Here is a 22,466-nt window from a genome sequence, read left to right as displayed (position 1 = left end):
ATGTTCAGGAATAAAGAAGAAGATTTTCAAAGATTGCACTAATTTCAGTGGTTTTGGCCCAACCCCCAGGCCCCACGGGGGCAGGGACAATGACATTCACAATATTTGTTCCCCTTCACCCATAGATGCTATATGCCAAAATTGGTTGAAATTGGTTCAGTGCTTTCAGAGAAGAAGCTGAAAATGTTCAAATGTTAACGCACGACGAACGACGCACGACGACGGACGAAAACGGATAGCAATAGGTCACTTGAGTTTACTCAGGTGACCTAAAAATACTTGTAATCTTTATCATTGAAATGTAAAATTGCAAAGAGTTGTAAGGGCTCATTTTTATATCTGTGGATTAATTTTGTTAGCATCCCTGATATCATTATTTTTTCTTTAAAAAAAGAAGGAAAGACTGTCCTTGAGAAAGCCAATAAGATTCTCATGGAAACATTTTTTGTAATACTCTAGTATGATCTAATAAAATTTTATAACAATCTCTTTTCTTTATTCAGTTTTTTATCATTGCAGGGGTGACTCACGGTTTAAAATGGAAGTATCTTTTATAGAATATACACGATTTTAAGTGTCTGATATTAAATTTGCTTTAAGTGCTTGAAGAAACCGGAGACAGTTATCAAATAAAAAAGTAAAGTACATTCATCTGTGTGGCTCTTATAAAAATTCATTACGTAAAACCGTATCAGCTTCCTTCTTTCAATTCGTAGTAAGAAAAATAATCAGCTTTCATATTCCATTCTCAGTGCACTTATATCTTAATGTAGCTCAAAGTGACTAAAATCAAATCAGAATTCTTAATCCCCAAAGATTGTGTAGCGATCTCGTGTGAGCGAATCAAAGGGTCTGATTTTGATTTGACTGCAGTGTAGGTATGACATATTCTTCTTTTTAGATAATAAAATAAATACAGAAGAAGAAAAACATGCATATTTTTATTCGTATTTACAAAAAGGTAATTGTGTGGGGAAAGAAAATATCAAAATTAAATTATTGATTATTAGAAGTTTCAGAAACAATTTTGATTTAAGCAATTCAAATGTAATAAATAAATAATAAATAAATAAAATTGCTTAGTGAGATGTCCTTCTTTACTATGAAGCCCAAGTTCAGAATTCTATCTGTATACATTTGAATAACTTCCTCCTCTATTTCTAGAAGTACAGATTTCTTGGACAGTGGCTCTTCCATCAATAAAACGTACATAGCGCACGCATCAATAATATTATAGTTATTAAAAAAACTTAAAACTTGATACTACTTCAAATGATGTGTACAGATATACTCGTACATATCTTAACTTGTGTGTTACATCTAACATGGGTAATTATGTTGCAGCTACACGGGTTATGCATTTTTAATATACAGTTAGTTATGACAATAGTTCCCCATCTTACCACTTAATTAAAGTTTTTATAGTTTTAACATAGATATTTTTTGTTAAGCTTTGAAACAGTACATATTTGTCATCTATTAGCTAAATCCTTTTAGCTGCACTATAGTGCTCTCATCAATGAATTCATCGAATACCATTTGTACATATCAGAAAGTAGTACACGTCCACGTGGAGAAGAGAAGAACTCCAGTGATCCCAAATTTTATGTTCTGTCAGGATCATTTAAAACTAAATAAAAAGTATCTTTAAAGGAATCTCCTGGTCTATGCTTGAAAGACACTCCTGGTCCATTTCGTCTGGATCTGACTGTTCCAGCTACAGGTGATGCAGGAAGGTCCACGCGAAAAAAAAATTGCGTTCTAGAAGAAGGGTGATAGAGTGGAGGAATATTTGGATTTAGAGTCAAATACATGTACGTTTGAAACATCCGAAGCCATTTCAAAGCTAAATGGGGGAAATAACAATGAGTTGTTGAGATGATTTAATGTTATTTTGCAATGTGTTTTTTTTATCCAGACGAATCAATTTTTTCAATAGATTTCTTTGAATTGGAGATACTAAGTGAATGTGATTATTTTATAATCGATGGCAGATGATCTCTTAAGTTGATATACATGTACAATTGATTCACTACATCGCCAGCCCAATTAACTGTTTCACAAATGTCGATGTTCTGAATCAAACAATTAGCTGGGGTTCCTTCGAGCTCGTTTTATGAGCTCGATATGAGTGCACTGACTCGGTACGAAATATAGTTTAAACGTGTGTGACTGCAAATTCGAAAAACAATCAAGATGGCAAAGAAGACACAATGTTAACATTAAACTTCTTTTCTCCCCCTTAGGTAAAGAACGAAGAAATGTTGATTATTTCGGAATTTGACTTTTGCCAAATTAATTTGAAATGGTCGCCATTTTGGAAACTTATACAGATATTTTAGGCTACAATCAAAAATTGTAGGCGCCACTGCTACAAAATTTGCCAATAATACATTTAGCCAAGCTATGATTCAGTGCAGCTTAATTGTTCCAGTTAAAAGGTATTTTAATCTTTTTTTCTTCAAATTCTTCGAAATAAGTAAGCATTTGTACCTCAAGTATGATTACTGTGCACTTTTGAAATTATTCTGTACAACAAGATTTAAAACGTTTAATTTGCATGAGTCGGCATAATACACAATTAATTGTATGATTATGAGCGTAATTTGATGATTTTACCAGCCAAAAATCGTTTTCCTTGAAGGCTTTATCTAACCATGTAAAAGAAACACATTCTTAAAATTCCACTTCATTTTCTTTTTTTTTCTTCTTTTCATAACAGCACTTTTTGTTACCAGTGTCTGAAAGAATTGAACCTACATAAAAGAAACTGAAATACATATCTATGACATTTGTGATTTCTTATATAAAAATCATAGAATTTATCAAAGTTTCTAGGAACAACACTTTTTTCGGATAAACTGCGCAACAAATTCAAGTCTGGTTTCTGATAAGACAGCAAAAAAGATTACTTCTAATAAAAGATAATGTTTGGAAATAAAAAAAAATTAGGTAAGCTGAACTGTAAATTGATATTCTAGTACCTCTAAAATATTTACTTTTTGTCCATGAATAAATACATGTACGGATCATTGAAAGTATTGATTACAACTTTTCTCGAATATATAGTATAAAGGTTCTTGAGAAAAAAGATACATGTTTGCAAAATACACTGATCAGAGGTCAAGAAATAAGTAGTTAAAGAATGTAAAGCTGTTGAGCATTTCCCCCTCAACATGGTCTCTTTAAGCCGTAAGTTTGAAGAACTTTACATGTAATGTACAGAGAAAATACAATTTCGTCATGATTTATCAATTTATTTTTTTACAAGTTTATCTGTACACAAAAATTCTGAAGTAATTTTGGATTAAACATTTGAAAATTTTTGTGTAATTCTTTTATTCAAATGAAGTATATGAAGCATGATTTACAGCAATTAATTATCGGTACTAGTGGTCGAGTATTAAACAAATCTTCAACAAATCATCGTGCTCAAGTGAACTTTGTATTTTATTATCTTGATACCCATGCCTATAGCATATATCGTATAGTAGCTATAGGAATACATTATATACGGTACGAGCTTGCCAGTTTATTTGTACGGCCAACGAATGCCAATATTCAACAATAAAAAGTTCAATAACTCCTTTATTATAAATCCATTGATCTGTATATTTTTTAATTTATTTTAAAATATTCAAAAAAAAATGTTTTAGTTTAAACGCCTACCCTGCAAGTGTTCAATATTGCATTATTCCAATGACCCAACCAAGCGTTATACTTTTGCTTATTGTTGTTTTATAGAGGCTATTATGTACTAAATATGTACTATATAATCAATTGATAATTTCAATTTTGTGTGAAAATAAACACAATTTAGCTGCCACAACCTATCGTAAGATTGCCTCTGAGAGTTGACCAGAGGACATTCATTTGTTTACAACGGAGACGTTCGATATTGAACGCCAATATACAAAATGTTTCGGGTATAGTCATATACGTAATACATGTACAAACTCAGCGTACAATAAAACGTCAGGATATTGAACATTAAATTTTTTTTCCTAGAATTTTAGTTGAGAAAAAAGAATAAGAATCCTGCAAATAATTCCGAACGTCTATCTTCAGAATCTAGTAAAATGAAAGCATATCTATAAATTTTTTATCTTGATTTGGTGTTATTTCTTACATTGATTGAAAATACCTGGTAAGCACAGATTCCTCACTATGCATACATGTACTAAACACCTAAAATAAGCATATGCCGAATTGTTTCATATATTTACATGTATCTATACATTAAGTAATATGCAATAAATTGCATAATAATTGCAATTAAAAAAAAAAACTTCTTTAATATTCTTGTCAATGTTACTATCATATATTTTTTTGGTGTGTCAGAACCAGTAGCAGTCTCGAAGCTCGGTTCAGAAGATCTACAAAACTAGATCAACATTCACTTGAGTTGATAATAATGAGAGGGTTGACTTAGTTCCCTACATTCACTTGAGTTGATCATAATTAGAGGGTTGACTTAGTTCACCTAGTTCGTGGTAGCCTGCGTTATCTTCTACACTGTCATAAACTGCTTTGTTTGCGTCTTTGTTTTGATCAACATGGCAAGTTTCTTTTAAATGTTCTGTCTTCTGTCTTTTATTAATGTTTTTTCGAGCATTCCTGTAACATAAAAAAATATCAAAACTGTCTAAATGAATGGTAGATAAATGTATTTAAAATCAAGAAAAAAATTAATGTATTGTAAAATATAGTGCTCATTATTCCATTTATACAGTCAAGCATTTTTTCTTCATTGTTTGTTAAAAAAAATCATTTTGAGAAAATTAATAAATTATATTCTTACCTTACAATGAGAAATATGTTGAGAAAAATACTTATTAACAGAATCGCTACCACAACATACAAAGCCGAATACACTTCAGTCTTCGTGTTGTTCTCAAATAATTGCTGATTAGCTACAATAAAAAAAGAAATTGCATGGATAATAATACGAGGGTTGTTCGAAAAGTTCGTGGACGATGTCCATCTTCGTTATATTACTCACTGGAAATTTAAAACAAGCTCATTATTATATGAAAAAAATATTTTTTTTCTTGATGTGTGAAGTTTCATTCCATTCGATTTAACACAAATAAATTTACTTCATTTTAACATCAACATGTTTTGAACCCGCGGAGCACACAAAACGGCAATGTAGCGTCAACACATAGCGTCGAGAATTTATAATAGATACTATACCTATACATTTCACACAGAATATTCCAATGCCCATTCATTTAATTCTTTTTCTAATACTTGACATTTATTTTTTTAAGAAATGATCTCACTGTATAATCTTCTTTGTTAAGGTTTTAATTTCTTTTAGTACAAATGTACTTTACTCTGCTTTCACAGGATAAGCAACTCTGAAGCGCCTTTGTCTTTCATTTACGTTTCAAATTTTAAAGTTTTGTTCAGATGTTAACAGTAAAAATGATTCTTCGCTGGTCATCCTCTTCCGATACAGAGTCTCTGTCACTCAAATATTGCCTGTTCTATTTGAACACACATGCACAACTCGCTTGTGACATATTTTCTTGATTCCTTCAACATTTTTGGAGTTTAATCGGGATTTTTCCTTAGAAAAACACAAAATTGCTTCGGTATCTGCTGCTCCGTGACGTTCTAAAATGTCATCGTTTTTGTCGTTTTCAATAAGGACTACTTACTTATCAAGTTGATTTCTTTTCAACAAAGCAAAATATAAAACCATAATTTGGTACACATATCGTTGTAACAATTCTTAAATTGAATTTCTAGGTAGTTTTTCGTTTTTCCACCATTTTACAGAGAATGTGACTATAGACATTATTTATTGTATTTTCTGTAACTGACTAAATTTTAACCTGCTCCGCGATCCAATTTTTGCATTTTTAAAATCTGGATAAGTTTTTAATCAGTCGTAATATTTTGTCAAAATTAATAAATATCATTTGGATTTATTGGTAAAATATTTCTTCCAAATTTGGATAACATATGACGTCAAATAAAAAAGATATGACATTTGTCCACGAACTTTTCGAACAACCCTCGTATAAGCAGGGCATACATATGAAGGAAATCTTTCTTGCACACATGGATTTGTTATATATATTTTATAATCTAATAGCATGTGGACTTTTACATATGATAAATTATTAATCAGTTAAGAATTAAGAAATGCGAATGTTTTAAATAGGAATTGTGCTTTATTTTAAACATTAGGCGTTGTGTACGCAGGATAAAAGATAAAAAAAGAAAGTAACAAAGAATCTAACATCATCACTATATATACTGAAATGGTTTTCAATTTTTTTCAGTTTTGTTTTGAATATATTTATATTTTCCTATGAAAAAAAACCCCATACACTTTATCCTTAAATTCAGCTGCTTTTAATTGAAATCATAATCAAATGATTTTAATAGTCTGATAACAAATTTTTCTGGTGAAACATTTAATTGAAAACGGATTATTGTTACAACGTTTATGATACTAATTATTTATCGGTCCTCTAAACAAATACAAGAGACACCGGTCAACAGGATTCGGCGATGCTTTCTCCTCTTAGGCATTCGATCCCGACTTTAGAAATTCCCAAAATTTTTTCCCTGCTTCCCAGAGTTGCATTATTTATGGTTCGTTATCTTTTTGATTTTCATCAAAATAATTCATTTAAATAAAACTTTTACCTTCACAAGTTTTTCCACTCCAGTGTGGTAAGCACCCGTCGTTGCACACGCCATCCAACTGATTACATTTAGAAGTCGCACACGTAGAACTACAGGTCAGGTTGCAAAATGCCCCATAAAATCCTTCATTGCAACCTCCAACACAGTGTCCACTGAAAACATCACATGATGTATTTGTACACTGTTGATTACACAAGTGTTCGCATCGAGAACCGAAGAAACTATTTTTACACCCATTTAAACATGCCCCGTCATCTTTTCTGCAGGATTCAGAGGAACAGTTGGTGCTGCAAGGAGATTCACATTTTGATCCATAATATCCAACAACACAGGTATCAGCACAATCTCCCGTATTTTGGTTGCATACTTTTGAATTGCATCTGTTGTTACATTTCTTGGTACAATAATCTCCATAAGAACCACTTGAGCAGCCAATACAGGAACCATTATTGTGGCAGTTGTTATCAAAACAATTTACTGGACAACGGTTCATACAGTTGCTTCCCCAGTAACCACTGATACATCCTTGGACACATAGCCCACTGTCGTCACATAGTCCCCTAGTGCAAGTAATGCTGCACTGGATATCTTAAATACATTTTTAAAAAATTAAGAACTATTTTAATTGTAAGTATTAAAACTAATTTTCTGAAACAAAACATATTTTTAGGTCCATTTTGCTCATTATTATATTCAGGCGCCACATAGCTAACCTTATCAACCAACTTGAATGTAGCTAAGTAAAGAAATAAGAGGCCCACGGGCCTTATAGGTCACCTGAGCATCATACAACATTTTTCCAGCGATTATATTTGGTTCATGTTTTAAAGTAGATGTCATGGCATTCACAATGCACCATTACTTATCTTAACTATACATTTAGCATAGTTTCTTTGGTTACTTAATACCTATAGACAGAGTAGGAGAACAAAAAAAAATGCATTTCTATTAATCAGTAGTGCTACTACCACACAAAAACCCCTGACCCTTGGTCCACGCATTTCACAATTTTGGAAAATGCATCCTTGCTTATCAAAAATGTTTGATTAATATCAAGGAGCAGGTTTCAATCCCTTAATTGATTTTCAGTATATAAGAAGAGCACACACCCCCCCCCCCACCTTTAGTACCCCTGACCCAGGGGCCTTGAAATTCACAATTCAGGAAGAATGGCCCTTGCTCATCATTAGGCTATATAGATATACATAGATATTCATCTGCTTAATATCAATGAGCAGAGAAGAAGATTTTCAAAGAGACGTAATGTATTTTCATTATATTATGAATAGAGCCCCACCCTAGCACCAGAACCCCTGAACCAGAACCACCAGAACCCCTGGGGCCATAAAATTCACAATTAAGAAACAGGAATTCTTGCTCATCATAACTATGTAATTAGTTAGTTTATTTACCGAGGAGCAGAGAAGAAGATTTTCAAAGATGTAAAATATTTTCACTATATAATCAATAGAGCCCCGCCCTAACCTAAGAACCATGGCCCTGACCATGGGCCAAAAAAATTTACAATTTTGAAAGAGGCATTCTTGCTCATTATAACTATGTACATGTACTTACTTAGTTGAATTAATACCCAGGAGCAGAGAAAAAGATTTTCAAAGATGTAATGTATTTTCACTATATAATTTATATAGCCCCGCCCTAACACCAGAACTCCTGACCCTGGGGCCATAAACTTCACAATTTTGAAAGAGGCATTCTTGCTCATCATAACTGTGTGTTTAGTTAGTTTATTTACTACCCAGAAGCAGAGAAGAAGATTTTTTAAAAAATGATGCATTTTTTACTATATACTGTAATCAATAGAGCCCCACCCTAGCACTAGAACCCTTGATCTTGGGCCCATGAATTTCACAGTTTGGTAGAAGACTCAATGGCTATTACATTCATGCTAACAGTTTGACGGCTTGATGTCCAGGAGTAAAGAAGAAGATTTTTAAAGATTACATTAATTTTGGTGGTTTCGGCCCCACCCCTCCAGCTCCAGAGGGGCAGGGACCATGAAATTCCCAATTTTTGTCCCCCTTTACCAATAAATGCTTTATACCAAATTTGATTGAAATTGGTCGAGTGGTTGCAGAGAAGAAGCTAAAAATGTTCAAATGTTAACACACGACGCACGACGCACGACGCACACCGCACGACGACGGACGAAAACAGATAGCAATAGGTCACCTGAGTTTACTCGGGTGACCTAAAAATCAGTTCAGTCTTGAAAAGTGGGTTCGAGGGAGGAGGGGGGATGTTGAACAAACCTAAATATACACTTCCTAGGAATGCTTTTGAAATAATATGACACATACATGCATATGTTATGGCTGTGTTGATAATTGTTATGATCCACATTAATGATGTTTTTAAATTGATTATCAATCATGGCTTTGAGGAGAATTTTAACGATTTTTATTCCTATGTAAATCTCTGATGTGCCCAATTTTTGACCCACTCTTCCATATATCCTTCCATATAACTATGATAAATCACAGCTTTGCTGTTCTAAAGAAGAAGAATAAGAAAAAAAATTATAATATGTAATCCTACTTTGATTTACCACAATGACCCCACTTTTGCACCAGGGGTCATGATTTGAATAATATTGAATCTCACTACCAGAGGATGCTTCCATATAACTAAGAACAATCATGGCTTTGCTGTTCTTGAGAAGAAGTTCTTAAAGAAAAATTCCCTATGTATACCTATATTAAACTTTTATCTCTCTTTGTGCCCCCACCCCAAGAATCATGATTTGAACAAACATGAATCTACACTTTTAGAGAATGATTTCATATAACTTTGACCAATGACAGATTTTTCCTCATGTATATCTATGTTAAACTTTGAAACCCCATTGTAGCCCAACCTTACCGTCGCGGGTTTTGATTAAAACAGAATTGAATGTTCATTACAAAAGGATATTTCTACACGAGTTTCATTCTGCCTGGCCCAGTGGTTCTTGAAAACAAAAGTTTTAAAAGATAGCATTAATTTATCATTAATTCATAATTATTGTCTTCGAATATGGCATGGCCCTTCATTTAAAGAAACGTAAATTCCCTTCACCCAAGGCTACCATATGGCAAGTTCTATTAAAATTGGCCATCTGGTTCTTAAGAAGATGAACATGTGAAAGCTTACAACAACGACGACAACAATAACAACGGCGACGACAGACAACGGACAACAACTTTTGATCAGAAAAGGTCACTTGAGTTTTCAATTCAGTTGAGCTAAAAATAATAATATTCGTGCCAATGACTGTAAAAAGGATAAGATTTTGTCTCTAAAAAAACATAAAAATAATAATTTTGTCTAAAATTTGATTGATGAACAATTTTATTGCTAGTTATATTTATGTAATTGTCCATACAGGTGAGCTATTGTATAGCAGTATTTTTCCTCACATTAACAATAAATTATGTAAAAATTGATGGTTACAAATTAATGTGTTATAAGGCACAAATATAAAGACCATGATGTCTAAAAGATTTTTACAGTAAAATTAATGTAAGATTCGATTCAGCCTCTGATGTATACAAAATATGAATTGCTGAGGTTTTTATTTCATTTAAAAAGGCACTGAAGAACTGGTATAGTTTACGAATACAACAACAACAGCAATAATAACAAGAGATTCATCAACTTAAATAAAAAATTCTACCACGATTATTGAAAACTTCAAAGGAAACCGCCGGACATTATTCTCCAATAAATCACGAACGTCATCAAAAAATTATCAGATCAGAAACACGTATCAAATCTGAACAATTCAAATGCATGTTTGGCTGTAGAATGAAATACTAGTACTTGTTTAGACCGCATCGATGTGTTGTCTTTTGCAGTATAAACACTGTAAATTGCATCAAGTCGCTGATGAATGTCGCTTTTTATAGCTAAGCGGGGCTATTCCACGGACGTCCCTACACATTAAACAACGTGATTTTAGCAGTAAAACAGGAAAATGATTTTGTTATTGTATATTCATTCTAACTGATCAATACATATAACGAACAAATTTATAATCTGAAAAGGCTATTTTTAATGTAATGAAAGCTCAAATCGTCTGCATTCTATACACAGGTAAGCAACAAAAATTTTACCTCTGGTGTTAAATGGAACAGCGAAATCGAGACATGGTGACCTAAATCGTTTCTCTATAGAGGAAACGATCAGCCGTATTTATCGATCTTTGCAGAATAGAAATAACGTCCTTGTTGTCGTGAATGATGCAGAATAACCTCCTCGGTCTCGAAATGTTGTTTGAAATATAAAAGCCTCGGCTAGCGCCTCGGCTTTTATCTTTCAAACAACATTTCTTGACCTCGGAGGTTATTCTGCAACATTCACGAAAACGCGGACTTTATTTCTTAAACAAATCCTCAGAGTAAATGCGATACTTAATTTTGCATGTTGCATTTCTAAAGTAACAGTTATTATAATAGATTATATATTTTCATTGCTGAAACAGCAAATTTGCAGTAAATGTATTTTCCATACCGCATTCGCCACTATTGATGTCACATGTTGAGCAACCTTGACAAGACAGACAATTTTCACCATAATGACCTACATCACAACCTTGGAAAAAAAAATGATGAAATATATATATATATATATATATATATATATATATATATATATATATATATATATATATATATATATATATATATATATATATATATATATATATATATACAGTACAGTCAACGCGGTTTATGCATTTACCGCGCACCCCCGCGGTGTGAATCTCATCGCGGTTAGTACAGGTGTCTCAGGTAAAAACCGCGTGCCCCCGCGGTTCAGTAATCCAGGTAAATCACACCGTCGCGGTGCATCTTACCGATTACAGGTGAAAAAACAGTCTTGGTCTAAAACGCGAGTTACCTCCCTTTGAAAATATCAACCAAAACAATATAAAACGAAATTAATGATATTTTAAAATTTATAGTCGTTGAAATATTTAAAGTACAAAATGAAAATTAATTTTTCTAAAAAAATATACTCTCTTGTATCTAAATAATTATAACAATCGTCAAAGCAATTTTCAAATAGCGTTTACTAATTCTTGACACTATGAATTACTTTTTTTAAATGTGTTCATTCCATTTAGATCCACGACTTTCGATATAAATTACTGTATGTGATATATTTATGCGACAAAGGAAGATAAACACCCAGTATGCTATTCATGATATTCAATATTAATTTATATTTTCGTAGCGTGTTTTTTTAATTTTTATTTTAATAGTGGATTGGTTAAAGAAAAGATCTATCGCAGTGTCACTTTCAGTGGGGCTATAAATGAAAGTGTTTTAAAATTATTAATCTTCAAATATAGCAATATAATACGCAGAAGATTTTTATGTAATCAGCATTCTCCGAGTCGTCTGTAAAGTGTCATTCCTTTATTCTGGAGCAATGTTCTTGAAATCAGTAGAGTGTGTATGTGTGTGTAATTTGATGGCCTACCAATCCGTAGAAGATAAAATAAAATTACATAATGTCTAGAGCTAGACCTGGTATGCATATTTATGCCATTTGAACAAATTCATGGGAGAAAAAAATCCACTAAATATACAGTTATGGAATGGGTACGAGGAAAATAGTAAATTCATGGTTCCCCGAGGAAGGAAACTAAGGGAAATAAGTTCCTGATGAGGGGAACCATAAATTTGCAATTTTAAGTTCCCATTCCATAACTGTTGTATTATACCGAATCAATCATAGGCGATTTATTTTTTTTTACCAGATACATGTATTCCGACATTTAAAAAAACTGTACAGGCATAATAACAAATGCACGTAGTTTAACACATTGTATGATAAGTAATGCATCGAATCCTTAAACAATTAAAAAAAAATTAAAAAGTATTTTCACTGAAATTTCGAGGAATTGTCGTTGTCTTCATTTTTCTAGAATTCAATCGCATGTCGAAATGTTTTGACGTCGTTGTTACATTGCTGTAATTACATGACGTCATAGACTCGAGATTCATTGAACGCACCGCTTACTGAACACTTTGATTGGTTAAATGAACGCTCCGCTTTCTGAAAACTTTGATTAGTTAAAATTACTAATAAATATTCACGAGGGAGTAGCTCTGATTTTGCAGGGAATAATCATCATTTGAAGGCAGTAGTCTCTTCTCGGAAAAATAGACAGTTTTATGGTATTAATTTTATATAGTGTAATTACGGAAGAGGTACAATAAATTTATATAGAGTAATTACAGTAGAGGTATAATAAGAGAAAACATCCCATCTGATATTTTTTCTCCCGTGTGAGAAACGTAAGATAGTTGGTGGGACTGAAAATCCCACCATTCTCCCATGGGATTCTGAGTTTTAGGATTTCATATCTTTAGAAGTGGAAATGTTTGCGAGTTCAATATTAGACCTGGAATTCTGTTTAGAAATATCTCCACTTGAGTCTGAAAATATTTTGGATATCATAATTAGAAATGGTAATAAAAAGTGTGGACTACAGCGCCATAGCAAAAGTATCCGCGATTTTTAAAAATGGCGACGGCTCATTTTCGCGTCTCGAGTAGGAAAAGAAAGATAACTCTATGGAAAATAAGAGATATCTGTTTATTTTTTTTACGGAGTTATCTTTATGTAGGAAATGACGTAATTTTATATTAAATTATCGTCTGCACTTCCGTAGTGAATGTAAACAAGCAGAATTTAAGCATGGGTCGAAAACCCTCTGAGTTGAGTGCTGAAACAAAAAATCTTCGTAACTTTGAAAAGTGAGAAACACAAAACTTCAGAAATAGTTCGTGTGTTGAATATTAGTGAGTCTACCGTGAGATATGTTTGGAATAGATTTATTAAACGGGGAACTGTGAAAAATTTACCTCGAACATGAAGACCTCGAAAGTTGTCACACAGAGATAAAAACTGGTTATGCGGACGGTCAAAAGCAACAGGCACAGGACCCTAAATAATGTTATGTTAGATTTAAATGAAGGAAAATGTCCTACAGAAACTGTAAGTAAATGTACAGTCCAGAGATTTCTTAGAAAGGCTATCAAAGAAAAGTTGTGAGAAAACGAATGGTTGTTCGTGAAGTTAATCGGAAAAAGCGATTATCTTGATGTTTGGGTAAACGACGACTGACAGTGGAACAATATTGGCAAAATGTCATATTTTCTGACGCAAGTCAAGTTGTAATTGGAGATAATCAGAGGGTTTATGTCTGGAGATGAGCAAATGAGGCGAACCTATCCCAATGCATGTGCCCTCCCCGTAAATGTCGAGTTGCAGTTATGGTATGGGGATGTATTACTTACGATGGTGTAGGGACTTTGTGTCTTGTTAATGGCAACATAACTGCTCAAAAGTATATACTATTAGATATACTCGACGAACATTTGTGGCAAGTTATAGCGAGGCATTTTCCGAATAAAACTTACCTATTTCAAGATGACAATGCACCCGTGCACAGAGCCAAGATTACGTGTGAATATAAGACAAACAACAGCATTCTTTCCATCACATGGCCGGCACAGTCCCCCGGACATTAATATAATTGAAAAAAATTGGTTGAAAATAACACGTTCACTTCAAAACACGGCCCGAGACATCAAAACCAAGGACGAATTTTTTAATACAAAACTTTACATCTGGCAAAACATCGCCCTTGCGTATGTAAGAACCTATACCTATCGATTCCCCGTCGGATCCAGGCAGTAATAAGATCCAAAGGTCAACTCGCAAAATGTTGAAAACAGTAAGTCAGTTTTTCATGCTTTTAAAATAGTTTTATTTTGTTATGCGCGTCCTTGTTTACGGCCGCCATTTTGAAAAATCGCGAATGCTTTTGCTATGGCGCTGTATGTCATGTCTAAAGTTAAATGTCATACTGTTTTAACAGTTTTATTCAATTATATCATTTGCAGAAAATAAGAAAAAAAAAATAAATAATTATAATACAACAATAGTTTTCATCATCAATGTCCATTATAATTTCTTTTTTTTAATAAATAATGCTTTGTTATGATATGTAATGCTGGCATTACACTGGATTTTATCAAGTAATGCATTAGTCCAGTAAATCTAGCTCAAAAACACCAAACTTCAATCAAATTGCAACAGAAATCATTACAGTTGAATTTGGTTATATTTATAATGTACCTTTTAATTTATCAAAACTCTAGAACATCTTTCACCTTAAGCTTTATATATTTTTCTAGAGTGTTTATATGTTAATTAGAATACAATTTACTAATTAAAAATAAAAATAAAGAAAAGAATTCTGTTGCAGTTTGTTTAAGGTTTATGACAGTTTGACTGGACTCCATTACATCACCGTTTCATATATATGTAATGCAAATTTTTGGGCTTTGCACGTTACTAGCATTACTTTGAATTCATGTAATACATTGCAATACATTGCCACTACAATAAGCATTACCCAAGAGTGGGAAAAACATTTTGATTTCATTGCCATGGATAATTCTGAAATCAAACCGTGAATCTGTAAGATTCAAGCAGAATTTTGATGTTTTTTTGATATTAATTTATTCCTTTTAAAATATTAATGTTTTTATATTGCCTCTTAAGTTAATGTACGGAGCACGGCAAAACTTTTTTAAAAAAATACAGATTTTTTTTCTACACATCAAAAGATTGTTAATTTTTTCTAAACTTGTTTTTAAAAATATTAAATTTAAACTTAAAATAACATACTAGTTATAAAGCTTCCACTAAAGTTTGAAAAGAAGTGGTTAAAGAATTTTTGTGTTGTGTGAGATAGCTTTCACAAGCTGTGTTTCAAACATAACGGGAACATTTGTTTAGGAATTGAGAGCCAGTGCATATAGTTATTATGCTGATGCTTGAGCATATGCAGTGACTGATTTTCAATCAAAAATGAAATTGGTACAAGGTTTTTTGAAATGAATTGTGTTGACCTCTATTTTGATGTTCTTACAATATCTGTGTTAAAGTGTTCTTGTTCATCGTCATGTGCTTATCGGTACAATTCCGCGTGACTCTCGTCATTAAATAATTTTAGAGTTCTACCAATTTTTAAGTCTAAATAAATACTGATGGGATGAAATGACCTCTGTTATGGAGTGAAATGACATTGGAAAGAGAGAAATGACAGGTGAAAATAACAAAGGTTGAACAGGCACATATACTAGTATTCCTTATTGAAACAAAATTAAAAAGAAAACTTTCATGAATTACCAATCACTTCAATTTCACATATCTCTAAGATAGGTCCTGTAGAATCTGTATCTTCTGGTGCTTTGTATTTAGTCTCTACAATGACGTATCTCGCCGTCTGTTTACAAGGGATGTCAATCACGGGAGAGGGCGTGGCTAGGGTTGAGTTATCTGTGTAACATCGCACTCGCTGTGTTGAGTTTTGTGCCGATGAATTTGATACGTCTAAGTAAAACTGGCGAAAACGGTATGGAGGCCAGTTAGCTGGAATGAGGGATATATTTATTTCTATTAATATCATAAACAAATTATTAAAGGAAAAGTGAAAGGTGAAAATAAAACAAGATTCTTTGGATATATTTTAGCCTTCTTTATTTATTCATTTTATTTATTTATTTTTCCTTGCTTAAAATACTAAATACTGTTGTGAGAGGAGATAATGAAATTTCTCTCTCTCTCTCTCTCTCTCTCTCTCTCTCTCTCTCTCTCTCTCTCAATCAAAAATTTTATTTGTTTCAAAATTTGTTTATTTAAATTCATCGTGATCGTATAGTTTGGGTTAATAATTATTTGGGTTAATAAGTTTGGTTTCAGCAGAATTGTGATCAGTATAGACCAATGCACTTTATATTGAATTGTTAAATATTTGTCCCGAATACTTCAAAGGAGTAATATTTCCATTTCCATTTGTTTTCTTGATGATAAACACTACAAAAGTAAATGTTGTTAATTATGTATGTACAGTTCTCTATTGAAATACTAATGAAAGGTCAACCCTAACAAAAATACTATAGTTGACTATATTTTACTTTTGTATACCTTTGACACTGTGAAAACTTTGGTTAACTATAGTGATCTTTTTGACAAACTTTATCGAAAACTTTGAAACTTTGAAAAAGTTCATTGAAGAATTTGACACTTTGCAGAACTTTAACGAAAACTTTGACCCTTTAAAAACTTTGATGAAAACATTGACACTTTGAAAAACTTTATCGAAAACTTTGACACTTTGAAAAACTTTGGCGAAAACTTTGATACTTTGAAAAACGTTATCGAAAACTTTGACACTTTGTAAAATCTTTTGCGAAAATTTTGACACATTTAATAATATTGTAAACTATAGTTTACTATAGTTTTTTTTAATTAGGGAAATGCCAACATGCGTGTATACGAGAAGCGTATAAATACACTAAAGATAAAAAAAATAGATTGTTTGTTTAATTGTTTACTAAGTAATTAGGTATGATTTATCCTTTTACAAACAAAATAAACAATTAATTATCTTCGGATAAAAGCAAGTCGTTAGTGTAACTATGTCCACAATCAGCGAGGCCGAGAACTGCATTTCCGTAAACAGCCTATCTGGAGCACGGAGAGAAATCGGCACAGCCACACTCCATCAACTGATACAGATATCGTCCCTCAGTCATTACCATCCGACTTCGTACGCAACTAATCTTCCTTTGCTTTTTTAACATTCGAAGCAACTCAACTCTCTCTGCTATTTTTACATCCACACAAAGCGGTTTCCTGACCAACTCCCGTTTCATCAACTGCAGCATTGATTTCAATATCCCAGATAGCATGCTAACATTGGGCCAACGTTGGGCCAATGTCATCGGTTACATTGGGCCAATGTTGGCAAATGACATTGGCCCAACGTAAGTTTGCTCATCGGCCCAATGTTGGCCCGATATGTTGGGCCAACGTTGGCCCTATGTAGAGTGTTATTTCTGCAGATATTGGCCCAACGTTGCGCCAACATTGGGCCAATGAATGCGACATTGGGCCAATGTTGGCCCAACGTCATCAAGAACATTGGGCCGATGTTGGCAAATGACGTTGGCCCAATGTCATTTTGCTCATTGGCCCAATGTTGGCCCAATACATTAGACCAACATTGGCCCAATGTGTATAAAGATTTAATTGTTACAAGCTTGTATATTAACATATCCGATCGTTTCTAAAATAAAAAAAAAATCTACCACCAATCCTACTTAATAAATACAAGTTAGCTAAAATAAATTTACAAGGCTTGTTAAACTTTTTACAATTCATCATAACAAATAAATTAGCAGTGATTAAATTTATTGTTTCTATACAAGAAAAGTAAATGAAAGTATAAAATAACAAATGTGTTTTAATACAGTTAAAACAATAAATATTTTGCCTCTGATTTAGATTGAAATTTGTATCAAGTAAACTAAATTTTAAAAGTTTTCCACACATTTAACTTGTACACTTTTTGTTAACAGGTTTATAACCAATCGCTGTCCTCCATTGTATTTTTGAACGCATTTTCTTTTTTCTTTTCCTGCTTGTTTTTATTTTTCCTTCATCGTCCTACTCATTGAAATTCCATAGAAATTGATTCAGCATACAAGCGGTTAGTCCGAGCAGCTCCTTAAAATAAAATCCATTTTATTAAGCAAATCTCAAAAAAGAAAGAGAAATTATGAAAATTAAATTTAAGCAGTACTTAATTTACACAATTGCAAGTTTATAGTTTTTTTTTTTAATTAAATCTGTGTATTCGAAATTTTTATTTAGATGTATTATTCATAATTTTTTTCAGCATTTATTTTAAGGTATAAGTATAGCATTTGTAAGGGGAACAGAGCACGTATTTTCTTACTTACTTTTTAAATCCTTATCATCTTTGAAAAAGCTGGATATCTTTATTTGCCTTCCAATACAATTTTTTAAAACATGGCAGCAAATACACTCCTCTTCATTCACCAAGTTATTTCCACTAATTAAATAAAATGAGAACTTTATATCATAAGAGATTTGATTTCCCTGAAACATGTGAAACACAAAGTAACAATTCCAAAATTTGTTTTCTTAATGGTAAAAATATAAGAGAAATTTATGAAACGAAAGTGACCCAAGCAAAAATTCAAAGATAATCAAAAATAAAATTTACAAATTAGATTCTAATTATATAAGGTAATATTAATTGACATAGATCAATGATACATTTTATTTTATAAGTTTTATGCAGAGAGGATACAGTGATTAGCGACTTATCTAGTTACATATTTAATTTAGAACTAAAGCAAGCTAGAAAAATATAAACATGATAAAGATCGCATGAAACAAACTTTGCATTCTGAAATACATGTTATTTGAGGTAAATATAGTACTTACATTTCGATCCGTATGTGAAATGTCTGGACATTGCTATAAAAGTTAATCCACATTAAAGAATACACATTCCAAAGCTTTCTTTTTAACATAAAATCTTCAACGTTCTGCTGTAGGACACATCCGAGAATAAAGTGTTAGGCGTGCTAAAAGGATGCAGATTTGACCATCCTGTCCTATTAGATATCACAATTACTATAGAAACTGGCCAGTCTCACGCTGTGAAAAACCCTGGCCTAATTGTTTGGTCAGAAAATGTTCTCTTATCTTAGAATATGCCCCCTAAATGCAACACTTTAAAAAGTGTGTGTCTTGCTCGTCTTACATTTTTTAAAACATGCAAGTTAATTTGAATTTATGTTATGTTATTCTCAAAAAACATTTACTTTATAGAACTAGTAGTGTTTTTTTTAACATTTACACATATTTAAAAGTTTACATTAAACTAAAAAATATAAAAATTATATAACTTGATACATCGTCATGCATGTTTTTAGGTACTCATGGTTGGTATATATATGTATAACATTAAATGTACATAATTTACTATTTATTTTTCTTTCACTTTTCCATCTTCTTGTCCGATATTATTACAAACAGTTCACGTTTCCTGAATTCTGACTTCACCTAAAGTTGGTTCAACGTTGGCTATACAAAATATTGTATCGAAATAATGTCGTGACTCACCAACGTTGGCCTAACGTTGGGCCAATGTTGTACTCCCAACAAAATATGTCAGCTTATTGGTGGCAAGCTAACAACAGTGGCCCAACGTTGGGTCACCGTTGTGTCCACAACCAACCTCGGCCTCTGAGTAAAATATTGTAATGTTGACATTGATCCAACAATGGGCCAACGTTGTAAACAGTGGTCCTACGTTGGGTCATTGTAGTGTCCTCACCCCAGCTTCTAAGTAAAATACTGTTATGATGACATTGACCCAACACTGGGCCAACGTTGTATGCCCAACAAACTACGACAAAATAAGAACGTGATTCACCAATGTTGGCCCAACGTTGGGTCAATGTTGTACTCCCATCAAAATATGTCAACTTAGTGGTGACAAGCCAACAACAATGGCCCAACGTTGGGCCAACGTTGTGTCCCCAACCAGCCTCGGCCTCCGAGTAAAATTGTAATGTTGACATTGGCCCGATATTGGGCCAACGTTGTGTCCCCAACCAACCTCGGCCTCTGAGTAAAATAGTGTAATGTTAACATTGGCCCAACATTGGGCCAACGTTGTAAACCCAACGCCAACCATCGGCCAACGGTCCAACCATTAGCCAACGTTGGGCCAACGTAGTCATGCTATCTGGGATGGAGAAGTGAAATAGGGTATACATGCATAAGCGTGCTTGTATTTCCGACAACCTAAATCTAGGTCACATATATAATTTAGGTTAACAAGAGCGCTTTGATCATATTTTAAAATTATTTTGTTGTTTATTACATAAATGTTGATTTTTGACTACAATCATTAAATTTGTTTCGTGTTTTATGAGACAATTTTGTATAGTAAAGTTTTACGTCATGGGGCGGGGCAGTGGGAAAAAAATGGAATGCTTCGTGCATTTCAAATCTACTAAATTAACAGGTACTTTGATTTATTTCAAGATTGTTGTTTCAAGTAAAAATGAAAACATAAGGAATCAGTGTCTAGTTAGGAGATTATACCAGGGACATAAACAATAGTGGGAAACATGGGATAATTTTGACATAATAAGCTTCGCCCGTTATGCAAATTATCCCATGTTTCCCACTATTGTTGATGCCCTGGTATAGTCTCCTAACTAGACAGTGATTCCCAGTTGAACCAAATCTCCAAAGTAATTAAAGTAACATCCGGAAATTTAGACCAACAGATTGGTCAAGAGATAAGTCCAAATGAAAGCCAAAAGAAGATTTGCTGCTATTCGGCAAAACAGAATATTTTATGCTCAGAGGGTATTTTTGGTCCTGGATAACAACAGTATTTTTCATTAGCTGTCTTACCATTGCAATGCAACCTACACTTTGTCCGTAGGTCTTTCCGTTGACCTATGAATACCAACATGACACCCTCATCCAATCAAGGTATATCAACCTTAGTAATATTTATGCACTCGGTCTTCATCTCTGCACCATAGAGTTTTAGCCCTACACACGATCTACTTCAAAGCTCCTAATTGTATTACTCTTGATCGAGAATCTTTTAATTATAGAATAGTATTTCCGTTCAAATTTAATGACTAAGTATTGATGGACCTGATTTGTTTTTTCTGATCAATTCCATTTCAAAATTGTTTACAGAAATTTACATCAATATACAAATAAAGTAAGTAATTATTGTTTATGAACAGAAAGTCCCTCTTCAAATTATACAGTCACTATATGTGGAACAATAATATACATCCTTGTTAATTTTTTTTTATTTTATTTGACTGTCAGTACTAAGTTCAGTATTAATAACTAAAATGATTATAATATGAAGATAGTCTAAGTCAAAAATGTCAAATTAAATGTCCTTTCTAAACCGTATAGGTTTTCCCCTCTCTCTCTCTCTCTCTCTCTCTCACAAACCTTACAAACACCCTAACACTCCCACCTACCACAAAGACACACCAGAGAGAAAAAGAAAGAAAGAAAAAGAAAGTAGGACTTTGGTTCCAAAATTAAAAATATATTGAAAAAATAGACCCCAAATGCTTAAATTATTACTTCTTTTAAAAGAATTACATTTACTTAGTTCAATGTATTAGATAGATATCATTATCTTAAAAGAAGACAAGGAAATATGGTTTGTATAAACCATAACAGTTTACTCCCCAGCGCCTTTTTACTTTACCTTCATTCCTGGTGTATATTTTGACTGATTTTAGACTGTAAATTTTTCCAAGATTTAATTGAAGCCAAGCCACGTTCCTGTTCTTAGCGGTATGCGAACAGCTTGGGAAAGACTGACTGTAATTGTTATCAACAGCATGTGATACAACCAAAGAACTCATTGTTGAGCTTTGTGAAGCAGTAACTCCAGCCACTCTGCTTAAATTTACTGAAAGATGATTATAAAAACATGCATTTAAATACAGAACGTTATGAGAAATACCAAAACACCTCGAAATTTGTAGTATTTTTTTTTTAAAAGAGGTCCTTCTATCATTGCGATATTTTTATGTACAAAAAAAGATTTTACAGTCATGTATATTTATATAATTTAAGTTCAATTTTTCTTCTTCCTATGCATGCTTTGTAAAATGTGTAAAGTTATATTCAGAAACTCGGTAAAAGGTCATATACATGTAACAATGAATGCACGACAGCAAAAAAACTTTTCTGTTATTTCACTTAAATAGAGGATTCCGGGGTACATAGCTTTTGCCGTGTCTGTTTGTATATCTGTCTGTCTGTTTGTCAGCAAAACTTTAACCTTGGAAATAACTTTTGTTTAACTGAAGCGATAGCTTTATATTTCACAT

General features: G+C 32.8%; 1 protein-coding gene across 1 annotated transcript; it reads right to left on the bottom strand.

Annotated features, from left to right (window-relative positions):
* Positions 1–4,442: 4,442 nt before the first annotated feature.
* LOC134269522 (scavenger receptor class F member 2-like) lies at positions 4,443–22,023 on the bottom strand. The gene is made up of 5 exons (XM_062751726.1): positions 21,836–22,023; positions 15,883–16,125; positions 6,667–7,254; positions 4,802–4,913; positions 4,443–4,617 (listed from the first exon to the last, which is right to left on the bottom strand). The coding sequence occupies exons 1-5, from the start codon at positions 21,993–21,995 to the stop codon at positions 4,443–4,445; spliced, it is 1,278 nt and encodes a 425-aa protein (XP_062607710.1). The 5' UTR covers positions 21,996–22,023.
* Between the last annotated feature and the right edge of the window lie 443 nt (positions 22,024–22,466).

This window comes from Saccostrea cucullata, unplaced genomic scaffold (genome assembly GCF_032062105.1).
Source record: "Saccostrea cucullata isolate Sc308-1 unplaced genomic scaffold, CSIRO_AGI_Scuc_v1 ctg1372, whole genome shotgun sequence".
Taxonomy (NCBI): domain Eukaryota; kingdom Metazoa; phylum Mollusca; class Bivalvia; order Ostreida; family Ostreidae; genus Saccostrea; species Saccostrea cuccullata.
The sequence above is the reverse complement of the archived record's forward strand: the minus strand, read 5'-3'. Positions and strand labels throughout refer to the sequence as shown.